Source organism: Physcomitrium patens, chromosome 7 (genome assembly GCF_059467195.1).
Source record: "Physcomitrium patens ecotype Gransden chromosome 7, ASM5946719v1, whole genome shotgun sequence".
NCBI lineage: Eukaryota > Viridiplantae > Streptophyta > Bryopsida > Funariales > Funariaceae > Physcomitrium > Physcomitrium patens.
In genome coordinates this window covers 4,172,304-4,182,904 of record NC_143416.1, presented here as the reverse complement: position 1 = coordinate 4,182,904, position 10,601 = coordinate 4,172,304, and the positions used below count along the sequence as shown (strand labels likewise).

Sequence of the window (10,601 nt, the reverse complement as noted above, 5' to 3'; positions counted from 1 at the left end):
ATAGCAAAGATATTGGCTCAAATTTAAAAACTAAATTTAGACTAAGTATGCTTAATATTTATAAGAGTCTTTATTTTCTACAAAAAAAAAGAAATTCTAAGAAATGAAGGATATTTCTTTCTTTTCATATTTTAGAACTGAGTAGAGGGTATAGTGCATATCTTTAGATGACAAGAATTTAACTTCAAAGAATCCACTTTCTACTAGTAAATAAGATTATATTGATCAATGTAGATTAGTAACTATCTATTCTTTCAACATAAGTTATTTGGAGTTTTTTTCTATAACATTGTCAATTACTATAAATTGCATGGTTTTATTCCGGATGGTTTCTATGATGGATCACTTGAAGAATATCAAATTATATTTTAACTAAGCTATATATATTTTCTAACTGTAGGGCCTTGAGCATCCAAATGTATAAGCAAATGGTAGATGCTATTAATCTTTAGATCATATCTAAAAAGAATGGAACTCACATTTCTTTTAGATTGTTGAAGTTATGTAGTATGCATGGGAGCTATTCCATTGTCAAAGATGTAGTGCTCTATTGTGATGTCATTTAGATCTCAAGTTCAAAATAAGGTGAAGATTATGACTCCAAAAGATATTTTAATTAGTATGATAGATGAGTATTAATCTTGCAAATTATATCCACTTAATCGACTTTAAATACTAATAAAAAAGATGTGTGATGCAATGCTAAGCATCTTCTAATGGCATGACTAAACCTATTTGAAAACAAATCAATGCCATTGCTAGATCTCTCCACTCCCTCTTCTTCAACTATTTGAGTTGAATTATACATACTAGCTTAACAACAAATATACCATAATATCTAGTAGTAGTAGTAATATATTTGCTGCTCAATTTTTGGATCTAAAGATTTTGAAGTCATATTTTATTTTCTTAATGAATAGATCTAATATATCCCAAATGTGTGAAAAAAAACAAAATAAAAAAACAAACAAACAAACAAATAAACAAAAAAAAATTAGAATTCCAAAAATAACAACAATTCTATACATTCTAAAGTAAATGAAAACAATCATTGACTTTGATGTTCATTCACAAAACCCAAATTAAAAATGTGGATGAAACTTGTCCTTTCTACCAACCAACTATGATCCAAAGGTTGAAGATATATTGCTAAGGAATTGCACTACTTTAACAAATACATGACTATTACGAAACAAAAGATGGAATGCTTTGCAATCACCCCACCTGGCCAAACAAGGCTATGTATAACAAATACATGACTATTAAGAAACAAAAGATGGAATGCTTCGCAATCACCCCACTTGGCCAAACAAGGCTATGTATAATAAATACATGACTATTAAGAAACAAAAGATGGAATGCTTTGCAATCACCCCACCTGGCCAAACAAGGCTATGTTTAACAAATACATGACTATTAAGAAACAAAAGATGGAATGCTTTGCAATTACCCCACCTGGCCAAACAAGGCTATGTACAACAAGGCGTTCTGCAAAAACACAACAAGCACCAAGAAAACGATAGAAAAAAACAAATATATCAACTTAAAATAGTGGGACAAAAGAGTCGTTTTCATGAGTACTTATGGTGTGGAAAGCTCCTCGAGAGTAGCAGAATAGAGCAATCGCGATGGCGACGCATTGTGGCGAGCGTGGCGAATGCTAATTCATCTGCTCGTGAAAGCTCCAAAAAGGAAATGGATGACGCCGTGCTGTAGTCTCCGGGATCGTAACCTGTCGCTTGCGGAACTGCGATTGCATGGCGTCACAACAGCAAACCAGCCATGGTTGTGGAATGCATGGCGATGAAGAAGAAGGTTCGGATGTGGATGCATCAATCCCCGCATACGCGACGACTGTCCGAATCGCGACGTGGAGCATCCGGCGGTCCCGACCACCGAGACCCCGAGACTGAGCCAGCTGCTTGTTGAACTGGGTCCTTTGTAGCTTCGAAGTAGCTTTATTCTCAAGAACTGGACTGTCACGGCTTCCGGATGAGGTCGCGGCACAGGCCAGCCATACCATGCCATGCAAAAAAGGAAGAATTGCATGATAGTGCTGGTTTCTGTATCTCGTCTGGCAAGCGGACAACCTCGGCAAGTGGTCGTGGCGTGCGATGTGCATATGTGACCCCATTTTAGAGCTCCGGACCCATCGCGCGTTTTGAATGCATTCAAGCATGCGACGGCGTCAAATTGCTCATGTCTTTGACTCGAATAAACAATGACGTGAGAGTCCTCCCCTCCGGAATCTCACACTTTTCCATCGCGTTTTGGCTTTCGCATGCGAGAATGTTTTCAAAGATGCGTATCTATGAAGTAGCCACGCAAGGTTGAGTCAGTTCTGGTAGATCGGCAGACAAGTCTGATTTCCCGCTATAGTGATTTAGAGTGTTTTTGTTGTTTTGTTTTGTTTTTATTTCATTTGTTTTACAGGTTTTCATCTTCGAAAACTATGGTGGGTTTTGAAACTGTTGAAAGGCCTTTTGCTGTTAGGCACTCTTTGAATTTGAAGAATAGAAATGCACCCACATTTTGCTTCGTAAGTGGTGAAGCTCCTCATTGAACCTTCCTTTTTGCCTTTTATTATGTCAATGGGGGTCTCACGGATCACGTTTGTGGAGAGCCTTTCAACACCTTTGTTTTGCTATTCTACACAAAAAGTGTTCCTTTTCCATTCTAGATATTAGTGTTACATGCAAGCAATTTGGCTTTTGGAATGTAAAGTGATTTTTTCTAGAGAATTATGTGAGTCGCCATTGAAAACTTTCACAAAGCATTTATACTTGTCAATGTATATTTGGTTTTCTTTTTTTCCTTTCTTTTTTTAACAATTAGAATGATCTTGTTTTATTTTTATCTAACAATGTTGTTAGAATTTAATTTTTCCAATTTATTTAGTTCATTAATTTGTTATTATTTGATAGCTTGAAATCACTTTGTACTATAAAGATATACTTTTAAATTACAAATATTTATCAAAATCTTCCAATTTATTATATTAAATGGAAAATTTTTAAATTTAAAGATTTTAATGAAAATATTTGCTAAAAACATCTTTTTCTCTTACAAATAATTTATTAAATTTTTTTATTATAGATTATATATTTATTATTAATTATTTTTATCTTATATATGATATACTAAATTAAATATAAATATTTAACAATTTGATAATATAAGCATGTACATTAAGTGGTTGACTTGAATATGCCATCAAAGAATATTATGACATAGTACAATTAAAAGATATATTTTAATATTATATATATATATATATTTACTAGTTTTTAAAATTAATATCCTATTAATTTAAAAATATGGAGCCAAAACATTATTGAAGTTCCTGCATTGAAACCCACGCAGTAGAGAAAACTCAACATGCAACTCATTACTCATCCCAAAAAGAAACTCTACAGAAGAAGAAAAAGAGATCTAATTTTGGCTTGAAATGAAACAATGGGTCATATAATATTTCACTGCACAGTCGTCCGGATATGTTGTTATAAGCTATAGTTTTTTTGCCGTTGCAAAAAACGAAGTGAGAGTGAGAGAGAGAGAGAAATTATAATAATATTTGAGAGGTAGAAACCATGCGAGAATCATCATCATGCTGGAAGGAAGTATACCCGGAGGAGGGCTTGTTGGCGGGTTAATCAGTCTCGTGGCCTTGATATCCGCACGCCACGATGACTGGCCACCGGGACTTCATGCATGCAGGTGGTGGCCCTCACGGTCGAATTGGCTTCGTCACCAGTCGATCATGGTCGCGTTTGCGCCTCGCCACCGCATGTAATAAGTACTTAGATGCAATGAGTTCGATGTGTGACTATCACTCTCCCTCACCTTGAAAAATCAGGAGCGGATTCCTTCAGGGTGTGAACACAGTGTTGTTGTTATGATGGGTACTCGGAACGTGTTGGTTTTTGCTGTTGGGTTGTTTCTTGTGCTGAGCTTTGCTGCAGCTAGCGGCAGTAAACATGACGACAACCATGAGCTGATGATCGGGGGGCTGGACATCGACTACAAGTGCCGGCCCGGGAACTATACCACCACCAAGGACAAGGAGCTCACGCAGGTTGCTCTGAACTTGGAGTATTTCGAAGCGGAGTATTTCTTGTGGGGAGCTTACGGCTATGGTTTGGACAAGATTGCTCCCTACTTGGTCGATGGCGGTCCCCCCCCCATTGGTGCTCAGAAGGCCAATTTGGACGCTTACTATACCGATATCTACATTCAGATGGGGCTTCAGGAAGTTGGACATCTCAGGGCGATCAAGAGAGCTTTGGGTGATCCTCCCAGGTGTGCATTCCCTCGCACTCAGCTGGACATTAGCAAAAAGACCTGGGCCGATACGATGGACAAGGCGTTCCTGCAGACTTTCGGCGAGAAGCTGAACCCTCCCTATGATCCTTATGAAGACAGCTTGAAGTACCTCATCTCCACGTACACCATTCCCTACGTTGGGTTGACGGGATACGTCGGCGCTAACCCCGAGTTGAAGGGATACAATGCCAAGAAGGTAAAGCTTGCGAAGGCCACATTCTTAATCTCGTTGTTGATGGCTATTGGAGCTATTTTTAAGGATCTTACATTGTTCGTTGGGTGTTGCAGCTTGTGGCTGGTTTGCTGGGTGTGGAGTCGGGTCAAGACGCTATCATTCGCACCGAAATGTACCGCCAGAAGAACAAGAAGGTCAGCCCGTACAAGTACACCGTGGCGGATTTCAGCAACGCCATTTCCAACTTGAGGAACAACTTGTCCCACGCTTTCGTTGACGAAGGATTGGTGGTGCCAAATGAGCTGGGTGCTGAAATGATGGTGACTGGTAACATATTGTCTGCTGACAACGACTCTCTCTCCTACCCTCGTACTGCCGAGCAGGTGTTCGAAACTGTTTACGGGACCGGAGATGCTTCCAAGCCCGGAGGCTTCTATCCCAAGGGCTGTCAGGGTGTCATCGCCGCGAGTTACCTTGATTAGAGGATTAGAGGATTCGCCTGCGATTCGTTGAATCCAGGACGGATGTTGAATAGTGTTGATCTATGTTGTTCATTTGTTGGATCTGAACTGTGAAGATTGTCGAATTGTGTAGAATTGGAGAATAAATTGTGGTGATGAGCATGTACATACACTACGAATGCAGCAGATTTGCGGCAGTTTTTCAGTTCAATGAAATTGGGTGTGTTACATTGTAAGCATGGTCTTCCTCGCAGTGTTTTGAGCTTTCCTTTCTTCACTCCCTCTATTGCTTCAGGGTGTCTGCCCATTGCTTAGCGATAAATCTCACACTTCTTTGGAGAGAAGCGTGTTCATGGCAATGTCAATAATTCAATGTTTTGAAGATATCTTAAGAAGGAGAAATTGATGTTCTAAGTTGGTGAAGACTGATTTGAGTGAATTTTCCTACACACTGGCTTACGGATCGGGTTTGGAGGTATACATAGGGTAATGGTAAATTACCGCTATGAAGAATTCTGCTCTGAAATTTGTACTGACACAGTTAACAAGCTGAAACCTCTTCAAATTTTTGGATATTACATCAAACTTCATTTTAATTTCTATCAATCACTCAATTGTATACACACACACATACACACACACACATATATATATATATATATATATATATATATAGATAAACGTGTGTATTTTCAAAACCTCTGAGCTTGTAGAGTCTACTGCATACAGAAGCTTATTACTGTACTTCTTTCCATGAAATGTTTGTTTGAAGCTCTGTATTGTACTTCTTTCCATGAAAGAAATTTACATGTAGAGTGACAGCGTAGTTTTAACCAGTCGGTGGTGAAAACTTCTACCACTTCAATCTGCAGCCCCTACAGCATCGCACTAAAATGACTTAGGCCATTTGCAACCACCAGATCTACGTCGATGCTAATCTAATTCCCTACGACTGTGAGTCTAACTGTTTTTCTGCAACGTCACCACAGATAATGTGTTGCTATCTATCACAACACAAAATCTAATGTAGAAGTCAGTAATTTCGTAGGTAATCATCTGCGCACATTGGTGAGCAGATGATTAGTGGTACAGTTATACTCTATTTCTGAAAGCTACTCAGGGCCTCCTGCCAAGCATCTACCAATAGTCTTAATGTATATGTTGCAAACAAAATAGCAGATATGGAGACCACGAACAGATTTTGCAACCAAACAGTTATTGAAAGCTTTTTGAGTGGAAAGAGTTGACCTTCATTGGACACTGAGATATTGAAAACATTCACTACTCAAAAAGTCAATTATTCGAAATGTGTGATAGATTGAGGCATCCAGAAAAACCTCATTTGTGACTAAAACAGTATTTAAATGTGAATGTTAAATATTTAAATGTATAATATTTAAATGTGAATGTTAAATAGACCCATGTTTTTGTAAAATAGACCCACCTTTGATGAAGAATATGGTAATCATAACGAATGTTAAATGTGGTTGGTTTTTATTGATGGCATATCCAATAGTGGCAAAATGAATCTAGAGGTTATTATTTTTTTTCATGATGGTTAGGATGGGTGGGTTTTTTTAGCAAAGTTTTTGGTCTATTTAACATTTTTTTATTTAAATTACAACATCTTTTATTTTATAGGATTATTATATTTTTAAGAATATAAATTTTAAAAAAACAATTATAAATATATAGAATTTGAAAGTTTTAAATTAAAAATAAATATTTGATTTTGATTTTTATTTTTATAGGTACTATAGCTAAGAGCTCAATTGCATTGATTATAATAAAAAATTAATAATGAATAGAAATTTGACTAATGATTTTAGTTAACTAAGTTGGAAAAAAAATCAAAAGCATGTAATAAGATTTGTAATATAAATAAGCTCTAAATTACATGAGTAACATATATAATTAAAATTAATAAAAAGTGAGAGATTTTAAAATAATAATATAAATATAAATATAATATATAACTCTTTTAAAAATCATGAATATTTTTATAATATATATTTTCTTGAAAGTGCAATTAGTTGAGGTATTGTGGTTCTAATATCTATAACAAAGATAACCTATCTTTCTAAAATTGAGCCAAGTAAAAGATTCTTCAAACTTATAACTTATTCTATAAAAAAATGTATGTTTATTAAAGAGGCCATCAATCTCTACATCTATTCAACATTGTTTGCACATGCTACTTGAACATACCAATGTATCTCACTTTTTATCTCAACGAGCATGGGTGAGCTTATCTACTTTGGTAGTTATACCTTGTCTAAGTTCAACCTACTACTTTATCAAATCCTATTCCTAACTAGCCCATGGATATCATTATGCAATAATAGAAATTTCAAAACATAAAATAACTTTCAAATAAAGTTATAGAATATTTTGAAATTTAACTAAAAGCTTCATAAATAATATCATATAATTAAAAAATAAATAAAATATTTTATTATTATATAATATTTGAGAATAAAGTATAAATATTTGAATAGATTTTAGAAGTTATATTTTATTTTTAATTTTAAAAATTATATTACTATGTTATTTCAATAAATTTTTATAAAAATAAGATACATAAATATATTTATATATTAAAACAAAAATAATATATATATATATATATATATATATATATATATTATTAAAAAAAATGTAAAAGATTTAATGTATTAAATATATGATTGATAAAGTAATAAATATATTACTAATAAAAATTATATCATTGGTATAATTTATAAAAGATATCAATTAATTATTAATTTTTTAAAATTAATATAATAAATTTTATTATGGTTTTAATATAAAAATAAATAAATAAACTTAATACATAAGTATAATTATACCTTTGGAATAGATGCTTATATATATATATATATATATATATATATATTTTAATATTAATATAATACTTTATGGATAATAATAAAGCAATCCAAATTTTTACTAAAGTAATTTATCCATCATCATAATTTTATATATAGATAGTATAAATCTTCTTCATCATTAAGACTACAATCTATATTTGGATAAATAGAATTATTATTTGGATATAATTTTCAACAATTCTCAATAGTTTCCAATAGCTAGTAATAACGTCTTTTTATTACTCTCCTCATACTTGCCCTATAAATATGTGTGTACTAAATTTACTTCATCTTATTTTAGTACATACTCTTTTTTAGATTGTGTGTAGTAGAAAAAGAAAAAAATTATACATTCTATAGTTTTTTTGTATTTTGCAATAGAAAAAGAGGGATTTTTATATGCACCACTAAAGAAATATTTTGAATATATACAAGAAATGAAACGTAGTATTGATGAATTTATACACAATTAAGGCTATGTTGTATGCAAATGATATTCTAACAAAAGTCACATTGATTACAAGTGTAATAGAAGAAAGATTTACTATGATTGAAATTGTCATACTCACAAACAAAATAATGCAAGTTGTTTGATAGGATGTCTATTTGCATTGTTTGCTCATTGTTTGTACAATAATACTCAATGGAATTTGATTGTATAAAATGCTCTTTATAAATATGGAGCTACTTCTTCTATTTTAGGCCATCAATTTTCTTGCCAGTTACAACTAGCCAAAAAAGAATGAACTTCATAATTTCTAACTATAGACATTCTACTAAAAAGTATAGTTGTTGCCTTATATTGTTGTGATGTAATATGGCTAATGAATGAAAGAGAGAAGAAAATATTATATTATAGAAGATCTTACTTTAAAATATTATAGCAAATTATCTTAGAAAAAAAGTAATAGTCAAAAAGATAGTAAAACTAAAGCGTATTAATATTGTCTTTTTACAAAATAGGCTTCTACCTACTTTGTAGGACCATAAATAAGGCAAAACAAAGTAGATTGAGAAATAAAATGATATAAGCATGTGTAGGAAGGAATTAAGAGTATATTTTAGTGAAATTTACCTCAAGAAGCCAAAAATTGATATCCAAAGAAGATCGGTTGTCAACTTGGGTTAAAATCAGACCTTGAGGCACAAAACCATGCACCTATGGTAACTTTGGGGTTTTTTGGTAGATTAAAGAATGGGATTTCAAAGAAAACTTGATAAGGTTTCTTTAAAAATTGGTTTTTTGTGATTTGGATTTGTAATGACTTTGTTAGAGCTCTACAAAGTTAAGGTAGTTTTAGATGACAGAATTTTTGTGAAATAAAGTAGGATTGACGTTTTGAGCAATTTTGGGAGTTTTGTAGCAGATCTATAAGTGTAATTGCATAGGTTGGTGAATGTAATTGTACTTGATATAGGTTGAGAATACAAGTTCAATCAAATAGTTAGATCAAAGTGAGTCAAAGTTTTTGTAGATTAAGAGCTCAAAAATTGGGGTTTGAGGGTCAATGAGTATTTTTTAGATCTTTAGCAATTTTTCAATTGAATTGAAGTGATCTTTTTTATACATAGAGACTAGACTTTATTTCCAATAATTTAAGTAAATTTTGGAAGAAAATCAATTATTCAAATGGAAGATATTAGAGCTAGAAGTTCAACATTCAAATTGGAATAGAAGGCTGGCCAATACCTAAGCAAATTTTAGGATTTTTCTTCCATTTCGTAAGTGCGATTATCTTCAAATTTATTATGTTTATTTTTAACTAAAATGTTAAGAGATGTGTAAATTTTTAAGCAAAATCAATGGTTTAATTAATATGTATTGGAATTCTAATCTACCTTAGAGTTAATTAGATTTTACTTAAGATTTGATTTAGGATTTAGGGTTTGTCTAAGGTTTGGTTTAGGATTTAGGATTTATCTAGGGTTTGATTTAAGATTTAGAGTTTGTCTAGGATTTGATTTAGGATTTGGGATTTATTTAGGATTTAATTTAAGATTTAAGATTTGTCTAGGATTTAGAGTTTGATTTAGGATTTAGGATTTGTTCAGAATTTGGTTTAAGGTTTAGAATTTAGGGTTATTAAATATATTCTTTTGAAAAATCATACATAGTTATTACTTCAAGTGATATTAGTTATCAATTAATTTCATACTATAGAAGCATATATATATATATATATATATTATTCAAAACCTTCAATGCGACAAGCTGTCACGGACATACATATAATTACCTATATGAATAGATAAAAGTATGTAAAAGTAGGTTAATTGTGTAATATCTTCTAGAGAAGCTTCTTAGAAGCTTCATAGACGCTGCTTTGACTTTATAGGAGTCTATAGTTGACTTTTAGGTTAGAAACTTGGTCAACAAGTTAGCCATGTGCCACGCATGTTGGAAGCTTAAAGAACAAGCTAACTACGTGGTCTATCTATAGAAAACTTGCCTTGCAAGCAAAGGCATGTGGCCTAGAAAGTCAACATATATTGGAGGTCTTATAGAACATCGCCACGTGGCTTCTAGTTAGATAGTATATATAGAGGCAAGAGTGAAGCCCTCTTCACTCTTGTCAACTCCTTTCTTGCTTCTAGTCTAGTTTCAAGGATCTCTAGTTTTCTTGTATTTTGGCAATAGCCATTCCAGTTTCTTTCTTAATATACATATTTCTATTTTGTCCTATTTCTTTTTGAGAAAAGTCTCACTTACTCTTTAGCTTTCATCGAGTTCTTGTCCCTGACACAAGCATTAATGTCGCAGATCTTTAACCT

At 32.8% G+C, this 10,601-nt stretch overlaps 1 protein-coding gene across 1 annotated transcript; it reads left to right on the top strand.

Moving 5' to 3' along the window:
- Positions 1 to 3,835: 3,835 nt before the first annotated feature.
- Positions 3,836 to 5,195, top strand: LOC112284374 (ferritin-like catalase Nec2). Its single transcript, XM_024524120.3, has 2 exons — positions 3,836 to 4,519; positions 4,612 to 5,195. Exons 1-2 carry the CDS (start codon positions 3,896 to 3,898, stop codon positions 4,978 to 4,980), a joined length of 993 nt encoding a protein of 330 aa, XP_024379888.1. The 5' UTR covers positions 3,836 to 3,895; the 3' UTR covers positions 4,981 to 5,195.
- Positions 5,196 to 10,601: the final 5,406 nt, after the last annotated feature.

What these genes read in the sequence shown, in the direction of transcription:
- LOC112284374 (XM_024524120.3), top strand. Translation starts at nt 3,896, where the DNA reads ATGATGGGTACTCGGAACGTGTTGGTTTTTGCTGTTGGGTTGTTTCTT. An exon ending in AGGGATACAATGCCAAGAAG is followed by an intron (nt 4,520 to 4,611) that starts GTAAAGCTTGCG and finishes TGGGTGTTGCAG; the next exon opens with CTTGTGGCTGGTTTGCTGGG.